Raw genomic sequence first — 23,099 nt, forward strand, 5'->3', positions numbered from 1 at the left:
AACTTCGCTTTCACCTTCTACTTGTGCAGAACAGAAACCTCTCTGCTCTGTTCACAGGAATGGGAGGAAATCATCGTGTTCTTGTGCAGAATACATCATCACCATTCAGGTTAAAGGTTAATTAAAGCCAAGTACCAACATTCTGTAACATTTTTTGGCCACTTACCTTATGCTGCTTCAGAGCTGCCCTTTTTCTGTTGCAGAAGGGGCGTGGAAACCCTTGATGAATGTTCTCAGGAGCGACTTGACTGCAGTAGCTGGAAGGGGGGAAGGCACAACTTCACCCCAGCAAACCAGCACGGCACTAACCCAGCTCCTGCCAGCAGCAGGTACCAGCAGGTTACACGGAACCTGGCTCCTCCCTGCCTGAACTCGCTTGTTGATTATTTTATTTGGATTCAGTATTAGGGCTTTTTGTGTTTATGAATAACAAAATGGAAAGTTAGGCTCTGCTTTAGCAGGGAGTGGTAATTATAAACAGGCCTTCAGTTTGCTCCCAAGAACCAGAAGGAGTTGCTTTTTCTTGGCTTCTTGCACCTATTTTTGACGAGCATAAACAAACCATGAGAACAGGGCTATTAAAATCACACGGCTTTACTTAGCGAGCGCACGGCACACTATGGATTGCTCAGTTAAAAAACTCTTCCCTGACGTTTTGCTAACACAGAACAGCCCACTTCAATTAAAAAATTAAAAAAAAAAAAAGGAAGCTATGTTAAAAAAACAAACTAGAAAAGGCCAACTGTACATTCCTTACACAACTCTGGACATCCCAGCACACCTGCTGTACGGAACACCTTTCTCAAGCCATGGCACAAACCCACACTGAAATCAGCCCTGTGGGCAACTGGACACAGATTTTGGCATCTCTGGTGAGGTGATGGAGGTGGTTTGGTGCTTGCTGCAATTCTTCTCAGCCCTCCTGAGATGGGCTAACGCAGCCTAGGTCTGACAGAGGCAGCACCTGAAATAAAATGAGGGGTTTGGTGCTGTGCTTTGCCTGCAGTCTGACAAAGAGAAACCCCCATGCTCTATTCCCCCATCTCACCCCTGCAGAGGGTACAGCTGGGTAGAGGCAGCATTCAAAAACCACAACAAACCAAACACTACTTCAGACACTGTTTTTGTCTTCTAAGAGGCTGGCACCCCTGAAACACTTGCCTCCAGTTTTTTTCAAGGGAGATGGTCAAGAAATAAGCAAACAAGTTTTCCAGCCCCTATACCTGAAATCACTTGCTTCCCTTTCCCACTATTAATACAGCAACCAGAATGTTTCTGAGAAAATACAAAACCAAAATGTATCCCTTCCTCATCTCCCCTGTGCTGTGCAAGGGATCTGGGGAGAGCAGGTGTCTGTGCTGGACTGCTGCCGTCCCCCAGTCCTGAGTGACAGGGACCTGCCTGCCCAGTCCCCGCGGAGCTGCCATCACTCCCCTCGTGCTCTTGGGTTTCATCAGCTGGTTCACCCGCACTGCTCTTTCCCTGACATGGTTAAACACGACAGGGCATCTATTTTGAGTCTCCCTGCTGCCTTCTCAGGCTTTCCAAACAGAATCAAACAACAATGGAGCCTGATGTTTGGTGTTTGCTAATTCGAGTGTTTCTCTTCCTGCACTTCCTCCCCTCTTTGCCCGCTGCAGCAAGGCTGCTTTGCCCCTGCTTACCCAGGGAGCAGCCGTGTGCTGCAGCCGCCTTGTCCTGCCCCACAGCAACCAGGATGGACTTGTACAGGTGCTCTGCGTGGCTTTCGAGCTCCTCCGACTGTTTGGCAATCAGATCCAGCGTGTCTTTCAGAGCTGGAAAGCAAAAAATGCCTGAATGGAGGTGACAGGAATGCCATAATTCAGTGTCTGTCAGAGCTGACAGTTCTGCTCGTCCACGCAGACTTTGGAAGGAAATCAAGTGTTAAAAATCAATAATGTGCTGTTCATCCCATCCCCATTGTGATGTAGCATTTGCAGGGGTGGGGACTGACCCAGGAGGCTCCAGGCTCATAATGAAGATGCAGAAATAGGGGGTCTTAGAGAAAACCTTTGGAACTGTCTGAGAAAGCCCATCCATAATGCAGCACTCGACCTCTAAAACCCCTTTGGTGACTGCAGCTACAGCCCAGCCCTTAGAAATCCCTTCTTCTAAATCACCAGAGCAACCACTCTTAAAACCCCTTTGGTGACTGCAGCTACAGCCCAGCCCTTAGAAATCCCTTCTTCTAAACCACCAGAGCAACCACAGCGTGTGCTGTGTTGCTAGCCAGGCTGGGCCAGGGATTTTAGGGGGGCAGATGCCTTGGCCAGCATCACTGTGTCCATGAGCAGCCCCACACAAGTGCTCCTCCTCACCTGGCGAATTTGATGCCATGCAGTCCAGGAGAGCTTCTCCCCTCTCCAGCACACTCTCAGTCAGACTCCGGTGGTCGGCCACATCCTTCCTGAACTCCTGGCACAGCAAGGACAAGAGCAGCGTTTCTTAGAAGGGTTTTTGAAACACACACCTGTGGCAGGTTGCCCAGGGTGCAGTTTCTGCCAAGCAGGTTCCTAGTGCTCCCAAATTTGGCTTGGCAAACCCAGTGCACCCTGGCCCATTCCAGTGATGCCTGGCTTCCCACTGCTTGCTGCCTGCAGCACAGCAGAGGGGAGGAAGCAGAGCAAGGGTGACACCCACCAGGTAGCGGTGCAGCGAGGCCAACACGCTCTCGGCATCCGGCGAGGGTGGCACCCAGCTGCCGGTGACATCCACCACGGTGTACAGCCAACGGATCAGCTCTTCCAGCTGGCAGCAAAACATCTGCTCAACAAAGCATAAAAAAGGGGTCACTGATCTATTTCTGCAACAGAGACAGCACAGGGACATGAAAAGCTGAGCCAGTGGTGTTTTGGAAAGCGCCTGCTCCCTGTTTTTACCTGACCCTAGCACACAAACATCCCTAAGCTTGGGAAACCAAGGGTCAACGGGAAAAAGGCAAAAATAAACTCCTGAACAGTTCCAGCACTCACTGTGTGGCAAGAATTGAGGGCCACCATGAAATGTCTGCACGGAGAGGTGCTGGAGGCTGGTAGCACTCAGGCTGAAGGAGAGGTTGGTCTCCACCACCTCCCAGCCCAGGAGATATCCTCATCCTCTTCACCAGAGCCATACAGCTAATTTGCATCTGCTTTCCCCAAGAGATTGTCTCGGTTCAGTTAAGTGCTTTCATTTATTTTTAAAGTGTCTCCGTAAGGGATTATTTTTGTAAGATGCTGCATGAAACCCAGGGGCCTCTGCTGGCACCAAAATCAGGCTCAAGACCTGTTCCTGCTCCTCAAGAGTTTGCCGTAAAGCAGTGCTTTTCTCTGTGGCATGACAAATACAGACAAGATGCTTTTAAATCAACAGAGTTATTTCCATACCAGAGGAGGGGATGAGTTTGCAGCTATGTGCATGATAGCGCTCCTGTGCAAACAGCCTAGCATCGTTTCCAAATTCGTCCCAGCACTGGGGTGGGAAGAAGATGGAGAGGAGGGTGGAAGCACAGTGCTGGGACGAATGTAATAATCCACAAACCAACCAGGAAAACTCTTCAGAGCTGCTGCAGCTCCTGCCTCCTGCCCGGTGCAGCAGCACTGCAGGACAAGTGGGTTGGGGGACCCAGCTGAGTGCCACATCTCCACCCAGCCTGGCCTGTGACACAGCCCCAGGGAAAGCAAGATGGGCTCCTGCTCCATCAGAAGGAATTATCTGCTCTGCTGAGCCCCCCTGCATAAATTACCACCAGCTGTCAGGCAGGACACATCATGCAGAACGGGAAGCTTTAATTAATCCTGCCATAAAGACAGGCACATTTTATGCGAGATCTTCCCAGAATAAAGTTTATTTCTGGTCTCAGCCTACCTTAACACACTGGATAAGGGACTCGCTCTGCTGGCTCTTCTTTGGATGCCCCTTGACCCGTGGTTCATTTAGGCACATCCCATCCGACGTGTCCCTGAGACCAGTAGGTAGATGAAGCCCGCGGGGATGATCCATGTGGATCCAGCCATTCGAGTCTGTGCTTTCCCAGCTGGGCTTTTGGGAGCTGCGGTGTTGCCACAGCCCAGCATAACCCTCAGTATTCCCTCTGTCACCCCCACCTCTCACTTCTTCAAAAGGAGCCAGCCTAGATGAAAGGGGCTCCTTGCTGGTGCTGTGATGTGGAAGGTTATGGTGGTCATGCCCAGGCGTCCTTATAGTTAAGGAAAGATTGGACAAAAACTGAGCCAGCCTTTCCAGCTCCTTCAGTCTTGGAGGCAGGGAAAGAAATTCTTCATCACTCTCCCACTTCTTCCTCAGGGGGAGCACTCCTGTGGTGGGTAAAAACCTACTGGTGCTTTTCACCTGCCCTGTGTAGTTTGGGCAGGGGCTTCCTCTGATATCCCAGCTTCTCCCATCGGCAGCAGGGCGCCCAGGTGAGCTTGGCTCAGATGATTCCACCCTTACATCCTTAGCAAAACCTCTGGAAAGGTGAGAGGAAGCACTGCTTGTAAATGATGCTTTGGCAATAGGTGAAGGTTCAAAGTATGAGACAGCTCCTGAGCAGCCTCTTTTTCCAGGCTTTGGGGTGGAGAATCTCTCTGAACAGGCCACGAACTCCCAAAGTCCATTTTCTCTGCTTCCCCGAGACTGCCCAGCTCGGCCGTAGATGCTGGTGGACCTGGACATGCCGTCAGGAGAAGCAGAAAAGCTGTCCAGACCTATTCCTGAGTCATGGAGGAAAGGCTCCGGTATCCTTCCCAGCTTGTACCTCGGCTTCAGTGGGTAAGCATAGTCCAGCAAGTCCTCGTATTCCTTGTTGGGGTTCCAGTGGGGTGAGCTGCGGTCCGGAGATGGGGGCAGTGAATCCGGAATGGCACAGGCCCAGTAATCGGCTTGGTAGGAGGAGATCTCCCGGATGCGCCCCACGGAGCTGCGGTAATCGAGCAGAGCGCCCGGGGGCTCCCGCCTTTGCAGGGCCCTGCCTTCCACCCCCCATCGGGAGCACAGGTCCTGGGCAGCCGTGGTGGCCGCAGAAGGGACATCCGTGCTGGCTGGCAAGCTTCCGGACGGCTCCTCGGAGGGGCCGTTTCCTTCGGAGGACAGAGCAGAGAGGCTGAGCACGGAGCGGCTCCGCAGGGCGCTCTCGGGGCTGGGCGGGGTCTGGGGCCGCAGGAGCTCTGGGGTGGAAGGACACGGGGACTGAGCTCCCAGACTCTGTCTCCGACGGCCAGCATGGGCATCGTGGCGGCTGCCAGCAAGGACGTTCTCCTCGGCAGAGCTGCGCCGGCTGGGAGGGCTGGACACCGGGTCCCCACCGCCCGATGCCTTCACCTGCTCAAGGATGGGATAGAAAAGGAAAGGAGAGAGAGAGAGAGACATGCATAAAATGAAGCACAGCATCCAGACAAAAGGGTCCTTTGTGCTGGGATATGGAGAGAAAAGCCCAGCCCCGGACCTGCCATGAGCTGAGGCTGGAAGTGAGACCCTGTTCCATCTGTGGGATGTCCGGCAGCTGCTCAGAGCAGGGCTTGCTTTTAAGGAAAGGCATCTCAAGGGCTTGGGAAGCTGCATGAGTCCTCTGGCAGCAAGAGGCTTATCTAAAGAGCACTGTCCTGAGCGAGTTCCCAGCTCTGCACCGGCAACATGGAATGGAAGCAACAGCATGGGTGCTGGAGCCCAAGCCCTTCCCCACCACACATCTTAGCCTGGGCAGGCGTGGGCACACTCTGTCTGGGAGAGATGGAAAGCCCTTGCTGGGAGAGCCCTGACAAACAAGTCCCCACCTCTCCTGAGACTTCCTGGTGGTGCAGCAACACCTGCAGGTACAAACCCTCTCACCTGCTGTTCTTCTGAGGAGAGGAACCAGTGGCCAACTCGACAAGGCACAGGGCCACCATCAGCAGCTCTATCCACTAACAACCCTTTCCCTGAGGAGTTCGCTCTTGGTTTGGGAAATCCGGGTGCAGATGCTGAAGACACTTCTGGGTGGCAGCTGGAGCCTCCGTGGGTAAGGTCAGCGGCCATGTGACTGTGTCTGCTCACTGCCACACCCTCTGTCCCTTGCAGGCTGGGCTTGGCTTCCTCTGTCCCTAAAAGCTGCTGCAGGCTCCCTGCCAGCTCCGGGAAGTCCATCTCTGTATCTGCGCTGTCCCACCTGGCATCGCCCTCGGCCTTCCTGCTCAGTGACTCCTCAGAAGGTGATTTTCCCACATCCACGGCCATCAGGACAGAGCTTCTTCCGCAGGACGATGCTGAGCCTCGGGCCCTCTGGAATACACAGCAATGGCATCTCAGCGTCCCCCCTTGTCTCCGTGCCAAGAAACTGGGATTGCCCAGTAACAACAAGCTGAAGCATGATCGGGGTGAGATCCCAGAATTCATAAAGGAGCATCTTGGTACACCAGGTGGGACAGTGGTAAGAGCAAACCCTCACATCCCAGCAGCATTTTCTGCTTCCGAGGAAACACACAGGGAAAATCGCATTCCAGCCCTGGCCATGCCAAGAACAAGCCTGGGTTTTATACCAGGCACCGGAGTCCTGCAGTGATGGCCAATGTCCCCAACACTTTGTGAACCATGAGGTCACTGGGCCCAAATGAGACATCATTAACCAGGACATGAAGCAGTTTCTGGCATGGCTGAGCCCTGAAGGCCACTGGGGTGGAAAGCTGAGTGTTTTTTAAAGATACAGACCCAAAACCTTGAAGTGGAAGCCGCCCAGAAGCAAGAAGCAGCTATAAAAAGTTGGAGAGGGAGGTAGGAGGCTGTAAAACTCAAACCTGGAGTTCAGCTCTGCAGCTTCTATCTCAATTCATGAAATTAACTCTTTGGGAAATTAATTAATGGAAATACTTGCACTGACTGGGCTTGAGTGAGGAGCTGCTGCTGGATAACCCGTGAGCCAATTGAAGGAGACCCAACACAGCCTCCTCCAGCAACTCCAGCCCAAACCAAGGTGCTGGCAGCAGGGAAATGTCAGCAGAGTGGTTCTGCTGGTACTGCCCCAGCTGGTGCCAGCAAAGAGACCAGCCAAGGGAGCACCAACAGCAAACTCAACTAAAATGAAATCTAAATTAAAAAAAAAAAAAAAAAGGTGAGGAAGAATTCCCAAACAATACTTGGAAGTGGGAAACAAGATGATCCTCCCTCCCTCCGCCAGCTCTTTTGTCACGGTCTCGTTTTATGATCCACCCCTCCCTCTGACAAGCGGGGTTTTCCCACGGGCACGGGAACAAAGAGCGGCGGGAGGACGCGCCGGGTCTCCCGGGGAGACCAAATCCCCAGAGCCGGCAGCTGATCCCGCACGGGGGACGAGCAGAGCCCCAGGCACAGCTGGACCCCTCAGGCCACTCCTGAAATTGCTGCCAAAGCCGACCCTACGCACAGCACGTTATCCGAAATGGATCGCACTGCTCTCTTCTGCCCTCACAAAGGTTGTATTTCCACACGAAGAGGTGGCGTTGCTGTAAAAAATGTAATCAATAAATCTGCCCTTGTTACGTGACTTAAAAATATATGTAGAAGAAAGAAAAGATAACAGAGCATCCAAGCAGCCTCTAAAGTTTAAAATGTGCTGTAACCAAAAGTCAGCCTCAGGACAGCTTTATTTTAAAGATGCCATGTTAAATTCAAAGGGATTTGAACATCGTTACCTGCACCAGGTTTGCTGGTTTGGGTCAGGTGTCACCCCAGTAAAAGCAACTGTAAAAAATATTGAAGTTTGACCTTAAATCTGAAAATCATGCTTTAAGCAACATCAAACAAAACTTACAGGTCATGACCCGTCTGTTATTTTCCTGACTGTGTGGAGGAGGACAAATATTCTGAAGTTAAGATCATTTGTTATCTTACAGAGGCAGCATGCAGTGATTTACATTTCCACGATGCCATTGGTCTTTAAAAAAAGAGCAAGTGCTGGTTCACAGGTTCATTAAATCTCCAGAAGCTAATTGGATGCTAAAGAGAAACCAGGAAACCCGCCAATACACAGGAGTGAGAGTAAATCTGCTTACTGCAGGATTTGTAAGGGTATTTAAAGGGACACCAGAGATCTCACTGCGCTTTCCAAAGTCTCTAATTCAGGCAGCTGATTTCAATTAACTTCAGAGGCAGCTGAAGTTATATCCAAACCACACCCAGACACAAACGAGACGGGGATGTCGCACACACCCCACACACAGAACAATCGGGCAAAAAGTCATATTTAACAACAAAGTGAGAACACTACTGCCACTAAGTGCAACTCCCAGCTACACGAGCGTCTAGAAAACGAGCTTTCTCACCATCTTCCAACACACCCAAAAAAATTCAGAGGTCAGGTTGCCAGTGGCAGCGACGCATCCAGAATAACTGGCGACAGGAAGAAGCAATCCCAAATCCTCGGGCAGGACTGAGGAGGGGTGTAAGACCACAGCTATAGGCACGGTGGAAACTTTCCACTGGCCTCAAAAGCACGGGAAAACAGCCCAAACGCCCAAGCCCTCAATTGTCTCACAGAAATGATACCCGTGGCAGTGTTTTCAGATAACAGAAGACAGCGGGGCTACTTCATTCATTTCAAAGGGAAGGTCCGCGGGGATGTCTCCTGAAAAGCGATCCCTGAGCTTTTTCACGCCGCCAGAAGGGAGCCAGGCCGCACAGAGGCCGGCGGACAAGGAGGGCTCTATCCAGGGAGCGGCCCCATCCCCCGCGGGGCTCGCCTGGATGATGGAATGCACTGAGAGCAGCGGATGCTGACGGAATTTCCGTCTCCCGCCAGCTCCGCTGTGGCTGGGGAGCATTTCTGGGGTTGTTTTGGGGAAAAACCCACACCGCTCTCGCCCCTCAGGCCTGCGGCACTCTGAGGGTTGCTATTTTCTGCTCCCCTCCTTGCCCGCTTTCTGGCCGCCGCTGGTAAAAAAAACGGCAATTAACCAAACAGACAAGAAGCAAAGGCAAAGAGGCCGAAGAGGCGCCGCACCCGGGGGTACCGGGATTCCAAAGGGAACGTGGCTCGGGACCCCCGGGATCCCCCCCGGGGCCCCCCTCACGCCGCGCCCCGGCCCTCACTCACCGAGCGCCGGCCCGGCCCCGCCCCGCCCCCTCCGCGCCGGCAGCCAATGGCAGCGCCGGGTGCGTCAGCACGTGCGTACCCGCCGCCCGGCAGCCAATGGGAACGGAGCTCGAGGGCAGCCCCGTCCCGCGGCCGGCGCTGACCCCGGCGCGGGAAGACCGGCGGCGACACGAGCCGGCCCCGCCCCCTGGCCCGCGCCCGCCCCTCACGGCCCGGCCCGGGCCCCACGGGACCCCGGGAACGCGAGGAGCGTCCCGGGACGCCCTTGAGGAGCTTGTGTAACAACAGGGTGTTTCCTTGTACCCCCGTATTGACCTTCCCGAGGCGGAGCTGTGCCCTGGCAGCGTCACCGCGCTGCAAACCGACTGAAACGGGCCCTGCGGGAGCGCCACGGCCAAGGGATCCCGGTGTCCTCCGGGCACAGCTGCGGGATGCGGTGCCGGTGCAAGACCTCGCCTAGGGGTGATCCCTGTGGGATGCCGGCCATGCCCTGCCCTCGGGGCAGCTTTCTGGGAAGATCCCCAAGCCACGCTTTAAAGCAGGCTGCTCTGGGCTGTGTGCCTGGCCAGAGCCTTCCTTGGTGGCTGGAGTGGGCACATCCTGACAAGTTCCCATATCACGCAGAAATACAAACCTTTCCTTGTTGCTGTCCATTGGCTGATTCTGGTTTTTGTCCATGTCGCCTGCTCCTGGAGATTATTTCTTAGCTAATGCTGAGATTTTGTAGAGGTAAGTGTCTGATAAAGCACTTTATGGGACAATATTGTTCCCAGCTTTAGGCCAGGAAGGACCAAAGAGACATCCTGGATTTGCTTATCAGTTTGGCAGCAGGGTGAGGGGAACAGCACAGGTATCCCAAGTCCCTGGCTAGTGCTCTGGTCCTGACCACTCTCCTTGGCCCTGCAGCCTGCTCCAGGCCTGCCATCCCAGTGGTATGGTCCAGATTCCCTGGCTAGGAACGGGTTTATTCTGCTGCACCCAGTGCAGCCAGCCCCATTTACATCCGGGAGCTGGCCCATTTACATTTTTCTCCCTAGAGAAACACAGTGGGAATATCTTTTCCAGGGCTGCTTCAAGAAGCGGAGCTGTAAGTCTGCAGTAGAACACGGTGGGTGCTCTCAGAACTCACAGCCAGGACAAATCCAGGATCATCTCTGTTCCTGTGCAGTATTTCTGTATTGGGGGTTTCTTTGATGAATATTACATCGAGCCTTCCGGCAGGCTGCACATCCCTCTGCCCCGGATGCACACATTCTAGAGTTGCCTTTTTATTGGCGTTCACACGGGCAAAGCCCTTGTGAAAGAAAATCCCTTTAAAATGTTGTTTATTGCTCGTTCTCCAGGGAGCCGCTTGCCTGCCAGTAGAGGCCGTGCTGATTTCAGGCCTCTGAGTGGAAAGGCGGAAGCAAACACGGATGGCTCATGATTCATCCCCAGGCTGGGCTGTTTTTAGCCGGTTTAAATTACTCGGAGCTGCCAGGCATTGTTCTGGGAGCTGAATAGCACCCGGCTGCGGCCCCAGCCCGGCAGGAAAGGTCTGTGTCCTGTTCCACCCCCGATCAAACGAGTGCCAGGATGTCTGCAGGAACTGCCAAAGCGCCGAGAAACCTTTCCCCTCCCCTTGGGCTCGGGCTGAGTGGGTGTCAGCAAACAAAGGGGGAATCAGCTGGTGATCTAAAGGAGAGGTTATCAAAGAAATTCAGGGGGACAATACTGATTTTCTTCTGCTGGCACCTGGCTTTGTTAGGAACTTTGCTGAAGAGAAACTGGCTTATTTGATCTATAATACAGGGTCAACCCAGCCAAACTCCCACCCAAACTCACTCAAGGCTGGCAAAGAATAACAAGAATATTTTCTTGCTGATTTGAGACCTCAAGATTCTTTCAAACTTAGGTTTTTCCAGCAAAGACAATGGATTCCTCTGCACCTGTAGATGCAACGATTCAGCAGTAATCTCCATATCTATGACAGGAACTAGACCTTCCTTGTGATGATCAGATTTGAAAGCAGTGTACTTCTGATATATGAGAAGTTACCTTTGTAGTGAGAATATGCCTGTTTTATGCACAGAACTGGATCCATCCTGAACACCAGCTGTTTGTATTCAGAGTTTTAATATGCCCCTGACTGCAGTGACCTGCAGTTATCCAGCATCTTTGGCACTTCAGTTTGTTACTTCTTTCTACCCTGAAGGGTTTCAAGCTACAAGCCAGACAGTCAGCTCTCTAGGATGAAACCTGAAGCCTGGAGGTGCACCATATGTTCTTGCATAGCATCTGCACTATCTTCAGCATCAAATTTCAGTCTCGCAATGCAAATGTTTGGGATGGATGAGACGTCAGCAAATGCAGGGCTTGGGCCTAACCTATCTGTTCCCTGACTGATAACAATATTAATTAGTCTTTGTACAAACTGCTCAGGACTCTGTTTGGGCTGCCTAACCCTCCTTTGAAAGGTGTTTGCAGGTGTCTGTCCTCCTCTTCTCAAGGCTTGTTAGCCTTTTCCTTTCCCCCGAGGTCAGGATTTCCACATCTTGGACCTTTCTCTCTGTTCTCATCTTCATCCTTTGCACCACATTTCTTTGAAGCTCACCACTGATCCAAAGCTCCAGCATGGGCTTGTGTGTACTTAGGCAGAGCCAGTGTGGTAGTCCAGGCTGTGATCCTGTTACACACCCTGGAACAGGATCTGCCTTATTCACAGCACAGGACTCCTGCTTCTGACTGCCTGTAACTTCCTGATCCTGCTCCTTCACCTACTGTTTTCCACCAGCAGAAGTGCAGGTAATTACTCCTATCTAGATAATTCTTTCCAGCCTCTATATTTCCCAGACTCTCTCTCAATTTTTCTGATGTTGCTATGAATTTCAGCCCCGCAGTTTTCCATTGTCCCAGACCTTCTTCTCCAGCTAAGGCCTGCATATTTTCTCTGTTCTGACATTTTATGTCACTAATCAGTTACTTATGGCCCTGGAACTACAGTAGGCTCCCAAGGAATCCAGTCATTCAGCTGGACAGCTGCTCTGGTGATGCCTCCATAAGCAGGTTCAAGGTCAGCCATGTTGCTTTAACTTCTTTAAAAAGTCTCTTATGAGACTTGCCTGAAGCCTACACACTTCCCATTGCTCCTCCAGACCATCACTGCACTATTACTGAATATTTCCTAATAAAGGTAGCCACCGCTTTTTCTTCCTGACTTTGGAGAACCACCTGAAAATACAACTTAAGCACACCTGTGAAATATGTAAAGCAGAATTAAGGAAGAACAGAGGGAAAACTGGAGTGACAAGTATTTTAACGTCAGCATGGACGTGCTGAGTTGGGTGTGTTGTCCAGTGCTAGCAGCTGGGCTATTTGAGTCCTTTTGCCACTTGTTTGCACAGCTGGACCGAGTGGCAGGATTTATTAGCTCAGGGAAAAGGTCAAACACAGAAACTGCACTTCTCCTTTCTGGCCACACGATGTGCCCATCACACCACGAACCCAGCCTGGCCAGCATGCCAGCAATTGCAGACGTAGCCACAAAGGCAGGGGGTTCCAGGGGTTTGTATTCCCTCACAGCACCCCCTTACCTCTGGCCAGGCCCCCTAAAACACTCACACAGCTGCAGACCAGGGCCAGGTGCCGTGGAGCAGGAGGTGGTGGATGGGATGGAGTTGGTGTGGTCCGGATGCTCTGCCTTTGAGGAAGGTGACAAGCTGCTGTGAAAGAAATTGGAGCCAAGTGGTCAAGAGGCAGTGGCAACTCTTCATCAATGTGAATTATAATGGGCAGTGAATAATTGGAATTAAGTTTACTTACTAAATGTGAGATTTACTTCTGCTTTTGTTGGGAAAATGTGAGCAAGTTCTTTCTCATTCTAACTGCTTGGGTGTCTTGGGCCCCTGTCATTTGTATGTTCTCTGAGCAGAACCAAGAAGCTCTTCAAAACTAGAGATGGCATCTGCAGGAACCAGTCATCAGCACAGAGATTTGTAAAAGAAATATTTGGATTAGCACAGATTAAAATCTTTTTCTGTAAGTGCCAGAAGAAATAGAACTGGGGGACTAAGAATGGTTTGAATTTATAACAAATTACACCAGAAAAAAAGTTTTGGACTGATAACCACTGGACACACAACTCGCTTGAGGGAGAGCCTCCTCCCTGACAGCAGAGAATAGACATCTCCCATTTGCCTCCCTTGCAGCCAGGCAGGAAGAGAGACTGCAGCAAAGGATCATCACAAAACAACTATTGTTTGTTAAGGATTACTAAACAACTGCCCCAAAACTGGGATGTTTAGTGAAGAATTCACAGGCATCACCCCTTGTGATGTATGTTGCACACAAGTGATTGGGGCTGGACAGAACTTGCTGCATGACAGTGAATGAGATCTGTAAGAGAACCAGTGTGGGTGGCTACAATGAGCATAAAATGTAAATAAATGCCACAGTCTCCTTCTGTAATATCTCCTACAATGATTCAAAGAGACTTTAATGCTTATAATGGGGGCGTAGGAGAGATCTGACTTCCAACAAACCTACACATTTTAAAGGTGACCAGTTAGTGCAGCTGTACCACACAACCTGTGTAAATCAAACCATTCATTTCAGGGCAGAATAAATGATATTGTCTTCTGTTTAACTCACAAGGCACTTTCCTATAATTCTATCTACCTTAATCAGACAAACTGGGGATTAAAAAAAAAGGACTAATCTGCTCGTTAGCCATAATTGCATTTCCTCTGCAAATATTAAGTTAGAACAATAGCAGTGGCTTTTGTAATAAATTTATTTTTAAATGCTTTTCATATGAACAAAAGAAAGGTGTGTTGCCTGCCGAGAGCTTAGAAGAAAGAAGTGAGGAGCACTTTCTCAAAAAATGCTTCAAAAAACCCCCAAAAAATTAAGAAGTAGTAAAGCAGGTGGCCAGATTTGTAGGTGGTTGTAGAAAAAAAACAGAATAAAATCAATAAACTTTAAGTAGAACTTCTCCAACTTTTATCTCTTTGTTGAAATATTATAAGAAACCATCGCTTTATCCATAATAATGCTTAACAAGGGCTAATAATGTCTGGCTGGAGGCACCTGGGACTCAGTCTAAGCCTTAGCTCAGCTCTCATTAAAGACAAGCAATCATTCCACCCTTTCCATGGTCTCACAAGGCTCCATGGGTTTCATATGGCAAATCATTATGGCTCTGACAGCCACCCAGGAAGACTTCAGAAAACCTGTATGGCAAAGCTGACATCTGAATGGCTCTAGGCTCTGGTCCCAGAGGACCAGAAGTGAAATAGTTCAGCTAAGAAGTGAGAAGCCAAAGATACAACCATGGAGTCAGATAGGCTTTTTGGAAACCACCACATTTTGTAAGATTTACATTCCAGGGCATAACACCAGTCACAATTTGTAAATCATAAATGGGCAGGTCCTTCAAATTCTACTTCTTTCTTCTGGTGCTTGCAATTCTTGTGAATTTTGCCCCCTTGTTTATTTGTTCTGAGAGTTTAATGCTTGAAGCTAACCCACCTACACTTACATAGTAGATGTTTTTCCCTGGATTTGTAATGTTATGTGTGTGCATCTCAGGACAGACTCCACCCTTTGGCGATATGTAAGTTTTTAATAGAAAAGCTGTATCGAACCCACTTAGATGGCAAACCCAGGCCCTCAATTCTGAGACCAGCACATTGCTTGGATGGCTATGTGGCAAATCCAAAACTATCCTGAATTTACCAGCCTGGCTGCCTATGGAAAAGCATTTCCTAATGATTACTCCCACTCTTCAATCCTTCTCCAAGGAACAAAGTCCATTAGCTTGGCCGAAGGGCAGCAGGTGTGTCTGTCAGCCCTTCTACCCCACCACTGCATAGCTGCTAATCCAGGCTCTCCCAAAGACCCTTTATAGCCCAGTAGCTGTGCAGAGGGCTTGGAGAAATGCCAGCAGGGAAAGGGTTAAATGCTGACAATCAGTGACACCAGCATGCCAACAAAGAGCAGGGTCTGGGAAAGTGGAATCGAACACCCAACTGCACAATTCTCATGCAGGGGCATTTCCAAAGGAGTCTTTCCTCAGGTGACACAGCCTGATCCAGCAGGATGTCCCACTGCCTCTGCAAGGCTGATCCAACTGAAAAGCCAGGTCTTCTCCAAACAAAGATGGAAACATGAATTCTCTTTGGGGTGATTTTTATTTTAGATTGAGAAGCTACACAAAGAGAGAACAAATATACATTTCAATGAGAGAAGGGAAAAAGAGAATATCCCATTGTGTCACCCTCCTAATACAACAAACCATCCCAGCCAGAGCCACAGGACTGGTTGCTCCCCAGGTAGGCAGGGAGTTCTTACTGCAAAGGTTACAGCACACAACAAACATGTGTAACAGCTGCTCCAGGGTCACACACCCCCAGACACAGCAGGATGGTCTGTTCTTTGCATATGTGCACCTACATGTTCTTGGCAGACAGTGGAAAGGTGATAGAGAGTCACAGGGGTGAAACCCACAGCTTTGAAAGAGGAACAGCTACTGATGGGCACAAGGGTCAACACACCCACATGGCACAAACAACTCTTCAATGGAGTGGTTACTCTAAGCACAAGGCAGATACATTTGTATCAGTGATACTGGATTGTATTGGAGTGGATGGCAGTGAATTTCAGAGTTCATCTTTCTTTTTATTAAAGTAATTAAGCAAACGGTTTAGCATATAAAAATACAATAATACTCCCTCCTAATTAGAGCAATTTGTGTTCAGGTAGAAATAAAAGCACACACACGCACATACACACCTCAGGATTGCTGCCAGAGAGCTCACAGGATAAAGAAAAGAAAACCATTTTCCTTGTCTCACACCAGGACATCACATTCTCCCTCCTGTCTCCAGGAATAATGGAGTCTTTCAGCTTTGGTGCATAGTTATACTTGAAAGCCAAACAGCAACTTGGAATTTGTCCTGAAGGGAACCAGGACAAGGCACCTTTAAGGATAATAAGGCAGAATGGGACTCCTCATGTGCAGGGGCAGCCCTGCTATCCCTGAATCTGAGGGATTAATCAAAATCTAATCAAAGCCTTCACCCTCACAAAGTGTGAGTGAGTCAGTCTCAGTTTGCTGTAACCAAGAAGCAGTTCAGGAGCAGAGGTTTGCTCAGCTATTTGCAGTGCTACGCATGCTCTCCATCCCACACAGCATGACCTTACAAGAGTGTAGCCAGGATAGTAACTGAGGAAGTCTACATAAGACTGTGTCCTTAAAAGAATGGAATTCTCATGGATGGCAAACACATCACCTCCACACTGGCCTACAGGGAAGAGAAGTCAACAGAGCATCTGTTGTGGAGCAGAGCAGGGAAGCAGCGACAGCTGGGCCACCTTGGTCACAATTATTTGACTAATTAAGTGTAAAATGTCATTAAGGTATTGCCTTAATGAAGCAGGGTTTGTTCAGTCAGACACTCTCCAAAGCTGAAAATATGTCTTTTTCCCCTCCCAACAGGACAGGAAACAGTCCATGTCCTCAGATGGGGCCAGAATATCTTTAAGTTTGATCTATGTACTATAGGAGCCTGATCCTGCTGGGATCTGGGCAGACTCCAAGGAGCACAACAGACTCTGCAGGAGGGATATAGAGAAGGCAAACTGAACAAAACATGAGGAAGTTTCCTTCTGCATCAACACCGACCACTAGGAAAACACTTTTTTACTAGAGGCTCCACATCATAAGAATACTCTGAGCATGTAAAATGCCTTTAGTTATAGTCAAGAAAGATTGCTTTAAAAACATTGCTTTACTCCTGCTTTGTTGAGCATGATCGTCCTAAAGGGCCCAGACCATTCCTCTATGCTGCTGCAAAAGTATCTCCATCAGAAATCCAGAAACCACAGAAAGCTCAGGAAATTACATCAATGCACATCAGTGAAGGCCCTGGCCTGTCCTTTTTGCAGCATTCCTTCTGGCTCTAAAAAAAGCTACAATTGAAACCACTTAATATCTAGAGTATTTTTTATGTGGGAATGTAATCTGGGGGATTCAGATATTGTAAACAATTCCTTGAGAGAAGAGTTCCCTCAGTAATTTCCTTGTGCAACATGTAACTGCAATTAAGTTGCACGCACATGCCATATGCAGTTTAGTTTCAATTACTAAACACATGCTTGGCAAGGAAGAGCATTACTTTCTCAGTGTTGTTTTACCAGAAGGAGCAAGTGAAAGCTATCCTAAGGAACATCTAATGCTAAATTTCTTGGTCTCTGTGGCTCAAAACCACACCGTTAACTTTGCATTACAACAGAGTTGCCTCAAAATCCATTTCCTCATGCCGGTTCCTGTTGGTAGCCCTGCTTGCCTTGCAAGCAACATCTGTGGCCTTGGGAGAGAAGTATAAATGTTTCTTGAGCAGGATTTTACAAAAGAGCTGCTGGCCAGCTGAAATGTCCACAGTCCTCACCTCCTGCTGGCACCGAGATCGGAGGTTAAATCCAAATGAGATTTCATAACTGTTAAGGATGATGCATCTGCTGACACTGATACAGAATTTGATAAGTAACCACCCTGTGAAATCATGAAGATTTTTTTTTCCTCTCCTATTAAAATCTTGGTATGGAATCAAATATATTTATAAACCCTCAGATGTGGATTCTTTTAATGAGGTGATAGTTGTTAGCTAACAATGAACCTGGCTTTGGGACTCAGAGTCTGCTCCTAGCTGGCTTGGCAACTCTTCATGTGACTCAGGAGAGAGCTCTTTCACCTTTTCCTGTATTCATTCACTTGTGCAGATGTGAACTGATGCCTGCTGGTCACAAATGCCTGTAAAGACCCCATGCAGAGAATGAATTCTGTGTTAACATTAACTTCCCAAGACAGTGCTCAGATGTGAAGACCTACGTGAGCCAAATAAGGCTCTTGATCACTTATTGTCAGAGTTAAAATATTCAGGGGCAACTGTCTCAATGTCTTGCCCAAAGTCTGGAAAAAGTTTTAAATCATTTGTCAAATGTTTCCTTTTCCCTCCTGCCAGAAAACTGAAGCAGCAAGTGAGCATGGCTTTCATCAATATGCTCCCATAGATAACAAGTTGGTCTTTGTCCTTGGAGAATAATGGTCTCCATGCATTTATTTGAGGAGCATTTGTCCTAGCTATCCTGCAAGCAGGAATGTGGGTCAATCCCTGATCCAGAACTGTACTGCTGTTCCTCTGGTCATGGCCAGCAGCCAGCAGCAGCTTATCAGAGCTCCATGCTGGCCCTCTGCATGCTGCCTTGTTGCATTTCAGAAACTTCAGCACTCCTGCCTCTCCCTGCAAATCCCGCCCAAGCAGCAGGCAGGGATTTGCATTGTCTCTGCTATGTGCCAGATAAATGCCTGCAGCCTCTTTGATCCTATCCGTATCAAAATGCCAAGGAAAAGATGCTTCTTCATCATCCTCTTGCTTACCCTGTGCCTTTGTCACCCATACTGACAACAAGACAACTTGTTCTTTGAGTTGAAAAGCTCTTTCTCCCACTGAAACTAGTCAGGAACTAAGCTGTCAAGACTCCCAATTTAGATGTTGAATCCATGGTGATGTCTGTTAATTTACCTGAGCCTAAGCTTTCATGGCACGTCAAGTGGAGATGGAAGGAGGCAGATAGAACAGGGCACTGTGTTGTCCTTGACTAAGTCACATCCCTTTTCTGAACTGCAGCTCACACTGACACCAGCTCCCCTGCTCCCCCCGAATTTGCCCAGCAAATGCATCCACCTGATCTCTTTTCCATCAGTCATTCCTCCTCTAGCATAATGCAACTCCACATACTTTGATTATTTGATTTCTTTCAAATTTTTGAAAAGCTCATTATTCTTCAAGATTTACTGCTCTGTGTCTTAAGAGTGCAACTCACTATCTTCCACACTATGGCCTGTGAGAGATGTAAATATCTGTAAACATAATTTACAGAAAAGGAAACACAGGTATAGGATTTATGCAACCTGCCTAATTCTGTGCTCTTCATCTGTCACCAGATCAGTCATTACAGGCAGCTCTGTCATTATGAACTGCCAAGGCTCTGTTAAGATCAGTGAAGATGTAACAATTTTTCTTTGGTGAGAGTTTATATTTTGGTCTTTTGACTTGGTACCTGAGGCCCACTGCTTACTGCCTGTGGGAGGGTCAGGATTAAAAATTATCACTTCCAACAGGATGATGCTTTACAGTGGCTGCAGAAATGCTCTGTGTTAGCAGAGGACCAGAGTGAAGATTTAGCCCAGACTGTTGACCAATGCTGCAAATCTTTGCAGAAGAGGTGGTGATTTTGTCCCTTTTGCAAGCTCTTGAGGACACAACCTACAAAATATGGCTGGGTGGTCAGTCACAGAGATGACAGGGACTTTGACTTGACTGAAAGAGGAACTGCATAAACACCTCAGATTTCATTGTTCTTGCTGCAAAATAAGGAGGAACCACAGGAGAATAGGAATGGTGACACTGGGTCAGGTCCATGTCTGGCACCAGTCACAGCAAATGTCCAGGGAAGAGTATGGGAACAGAGCAAGCACCAGGAAAGCCTGCCCCTCACAGCCTCCCCCAGTCTCTCACCACCTCAGGGCCACTGCCTCCTCAGGGCTGCCCAGGAAAGACAAAGCAGAGACTGTTTCACCAGCCTTTGGCTGGCTCCACATCTCTGTTATAGCTGAGGGACACAGTCCTGTTTGTCACATCCTGGCAGGGGCAGCCCTGGGATTGGCTCTAGTCTGTTCTCAACACAAAAGCCATCCTGATTGCAAGAGACATCCCCAGAAGGGGTTGAAGTCCTTTGCCATTACCCAGGCTTGTAGAGCAATTACCAACACCAAGACTCAGCTAAAGCTCAGTTCTTAGGAATACAAGCAGCCTTAAAATATCCTACTTAAAATATCCTACAAGCAGTCAAGTCCTGGCATCTTCCACTGCTCACTACAGTTTTTCAGGCATCTACACTCACATCTCACAGCACAGAACAAGCACCCTTCTCAATACGGGAGACAGATACTGCTTGGCACTCTCAGAGCCACTCTAAATTACCAAGGCTCACAAACCTCTGCTGAGTCCAGGACAGGAGCAAGGCAGAATGCAAACTGGAGCCTCAAAACTCTGTCCACTCTCCCATTTATTTCTGAGCCACTGAAACATAAAAAGAACATGGGGTGTTCCAGGAAACAGGATGAGATCAGGCAGTGATAAATAAAGCATGAAGTGAGAAGTGAATCCTAGAGAAGAAATAAAAGATGGTGCAAAATGGTCAAAGAAACTTCACTACAAAAAGGCTTGCAGACTGTTCAATATTTCATAGAATCCACTGAGTTGGAAGGGACCCAAGAGGATCATCGAGTCCCACTCCTGGTCTTGCACAGGACACCCCAAGAAACACACCATGTAATTTCCGTATCTTTCTCTCAAAAAGCAATTCCTGTACTAGAGGGTAGCACGTGAGCTGAGGAGAGAACTTGTACCTTCCAGGAAAAAAACCAAAACCACAAGAAAACCAACCTAAAATCAAATAGAAAACAGTGTTTTCTGAAAATAGTGTTTTCTATAACCTCTAAAAAAAAAAAAAAAAAAAGCAACTGACTAAAGGTTACCAATTTACAGTTATACGAGAAGAACAGAAATATATGTCCTGTCAAGAGACACTGGAGTTAAGTACCAGATCTGTGGAGTGCCTGGGTGAAAGCAGAGCAGAGCAGAGCAGGTACCCCTGGCTGCACCTGGAAGGCTCCTGAGCTCCTTCCCAGCTCACAGCCTCCTGGAACAGGATGCTCTCAGTATAACACATTACACTGCAGGTCAAGAACAGCATCTCATATGTACACCCCACATCTGCCCTTTCATTTTTCTCCCAGCAGCCTTACCTGAAGACCCTGACCACTTAGAGCAAATGGCAAGTCTTCCACCTCATCAGGCTTCCCACCAGGATCCACATCATTACAGTGGCAGTTGTTGGAATGTACCACATTTTTTACAGTCTCAGAGAGTGCAATACTGGATCTTTCATATTCCTACCTCAAGAAAACAATCCAGGTAGAGAGTTCTAGAATGCATCACGGCTATTGTGAGGAATGGGAACATCACAGAAAAACAAGAAATGTAAATTCTGACACAAATGATTAAAAAATGACCAAGAAGATGTTCTGACAAGCAGTAATTATCCAGCACTACTGCTTCCATAGATCCATCTTCTCGTGCACAAACAACAAAAGACCTGGCACATTTTTAAGTCTAAATCATGGTTTCTGTAAGACTACAGATTTCTGGCAGGTTAAGAGCTGAATACTCATGGTTCATATAAATCCTACAATACCTGTCTCCAAGAAAAGTAATGTCAGATTTCCTTGATTAAATTCCTGCTATGAGAATGATTTGACCTCCTTAAATCCAACTGCTCTAACAAGCTTCACATGGGACTAGACATTCACTTTGATGCAAAATATGGCAACCCACTAGTGGGGACTGAGAGAGGCAGTCAGTGAAGACTGTGAGCTTCTGCATTGCTATTGGAAAATTCTAATACTGGGGTATTTGCTTCAATTTTCCATTTCCTGGGATCCCCTGTCAGGAACAATGTACCACAGCCTATGGCACACTGCTACAAGGATGAAGCACACTCCAGGTTCAGAACCATAGGGAAGAAGGATCCTATGGCAATGGCAAGGTAGTCCAGCCTTTGGGTTTGCCCAGGGCAGTACTTCTACCTGTGAGCAACAACAGCTTCAGGGTGAAAAAAAATTAAAATTGTGATGTCTTCTCTGAAATGGTGCTGTGATGCTTCATGGATTGTCATGTTAGTACTGCCCTCATGTGCTGATCCTGGCTGCACGTGTGACAGTGAGGGAGAGCAGCACAGAACTACAGAATGTTAAAGGGTTGGAAATGACCTTAAAGATCATCCAGTCACAATTCCCCTGACATGTGCAGGGACACCTCCCACTAGATCAAGTTACTCAAGGCCTTATCCAGCCTGGCTTTGAACACTGTCAGGGTTGGGGCATCTACAACCTCCCTGGGCAATCTGTTCCAGTATCTCACCAAATTTCATCGCTTTCAGTTTGTATCCATTGGTCCTTGTCCTACCACTATAGTGCCTGACAAAGCCCCTCTCTGGCTTCCCTGTAGGCCCCCTTCAGCTACTGGAAGGTTGCAATGCAACTTTCTCTTCTCTGGGCTGAACAGACCCAACTTTGTCAGCCTGTCTTTGCAGGGGATGTGCTCCCATCCTCTTTGTGGCCCTCATCTGGACTTGCTCCGACAGCTCCATGTCCTTCTTATGCTGGGAACACCAGAACTGTATACAGTATTCCAGGGGGTCTTACAAAAGCACAAGAGCTAAACGTCTGATGAGGGATAAAATTAAACTACAGAACCCAGCCCACAGGGGACAGTCAAGATTTTCAGCTTCCTTGAGACATCCATATACTATTTTAAAATCGAAGTATTTGGGGTTCTGGTGCACTCAGATATTTCAAAGAGATGCTTAGACTTAAAAATGTGTTTTTGGTTTCCTGAGTTGAAAGGAGCCGGGATGATTCTAACAGGAAGAAATGCGAAGTTGATCTGCTGGGCAAAAGACATCCCTACAAAACTGTGTTTGTCTCCTTCCATTTTGAAGGTGAGCCAAAGAATGACCAAATTTTGTGGACATGGTTACAAATAAACTGGTTAAGAAGAAACTCCACCTGCAGTTTCCCAGAGGGCTGACTAATCCTTTCCTACTTGGATTGTCTGCATGGCTGCAGTGCACCAGATTAACCAGCCAGTCATGACGCACTCACTGCACTCAGGGGTGGCCACATCTCACTCTGAGTGTCTTCCTGCAAAATTCATTGTGTCCCTTTACCAGGAGGGATGCTTTGCAAAGGAAGGCAGCTGCTGCTATGGAATTGGGAGTTGCCTCTTCCTAGTGCTGATATCTTTCCAAGATAGATTCCTCTGAAGCAAGAGAGGAGAAAGAAAAAGGGATATTTTAGCATTACTTTATATCAAAGCTAAGGGTAAATATATATTGCTGAATTAACAGTGTGGAGATGGACCATATGCAATTTCTTGTTGAAAGAATCCAAGGG

At 48.4% G+C, this 23,099-nt stretch overlaps 1 protein-coding gene across 4 annotated transcripts; it reads right to left on the reverse strand.

Annotated features, from left to right (window-relative positions):
• Nucleotides 1–510: 510 nt before the first annotated feature.
• On the reverse strand, nucleotides 511–20,576 carry CEP68 (centrosomal protein 68). Of its 4 annotated transcripts, none has more exons than XM_041476811.1 (7): nucleotides 20,079–20,576; nucleotides 5,827–6,255; nucleotides 3,868–5,319; nucleotides 2,662–2,784; nucleotides 2,340–2,436; nucleotides 1,665–1,796; nucleotides 511–964 (listed from the first exon to the last, which is right to left on the reverse strand). In XM_041476811.1, exons 1-7 carry the CDS (start codon nucleotides 20,181–20,183, stop codon nucleotides 933–935), a joined length of 2,370 nt encoding a protein of 789 aa, XP_041332745.1. In that variant the 5' UTR covers nucleotides 20,184–20,576; the 3' UTR covers nucleotides 511–932. The 4 variants fall into 4 exon arrangements, with proteins under 4 accessions (XP_041332745.1, XP_041332748.1, XP_041332746.1 ...); XM_041476814.1 differs by lacking the exon at nucleotides 20,079–20,576 and adding an exon at nucleotides 8,271–8,428 and having other exon boundaries at nucleotides 515–964; XM_041476812.1 differs by lacking the exon at nucleotides 20,079–20,576 and adding an exon at nucleotides 12,613–15,075 and having other exon boundaries at nucleotides 516–964.
• Between the last annotated feature and the right edge of the window lie 2,523 nt (nucleotides 20,577–23,099).

The sequence above is a fragment of the Pyrgilauda ruficollis genome, unplaced genomic scaffold (assembly GCF_017590135.1).
Source record: "Pyrgilauda ruficollis isolate IOZ18807 unplaced genomic scaffold, ASM1759013v1 scaffold4, whole genome shotgun sequence".
Taxonomy (NCBI): Eukaryota; Metazoa; Chordata; class Aves; order Passeriformes; family Passeridae; genus Pyrgilauda; species Pyrgilauda ruficollis.

Excerpts from the sequence above, each read along its gene's own strand:
- CEP68 (XM_041476811.1), bottom strand. The coding sequence starts at position 20,183 with ATGTTCTTTTTATGTTTCAGTGGCTCAGAAATAAATGGGAGAGTGGAC. Across the intron at positions 2,785-3,867 it reads CCCTTATCCAGTGTGTTAAG|ATGTTTTGCTGCCAGCTGGA; the intron begins GTAGGCTGAGAC and ends TTTGTTGAGCAG. Across the intron at positions 1,797-2,339 it reads CATGGCATCAAATTCGCCAG|CTCTGAAAGACACGCTGGAT; the intron begins GTGAGGAGGAGC and ends TTTGCTTTCCAG.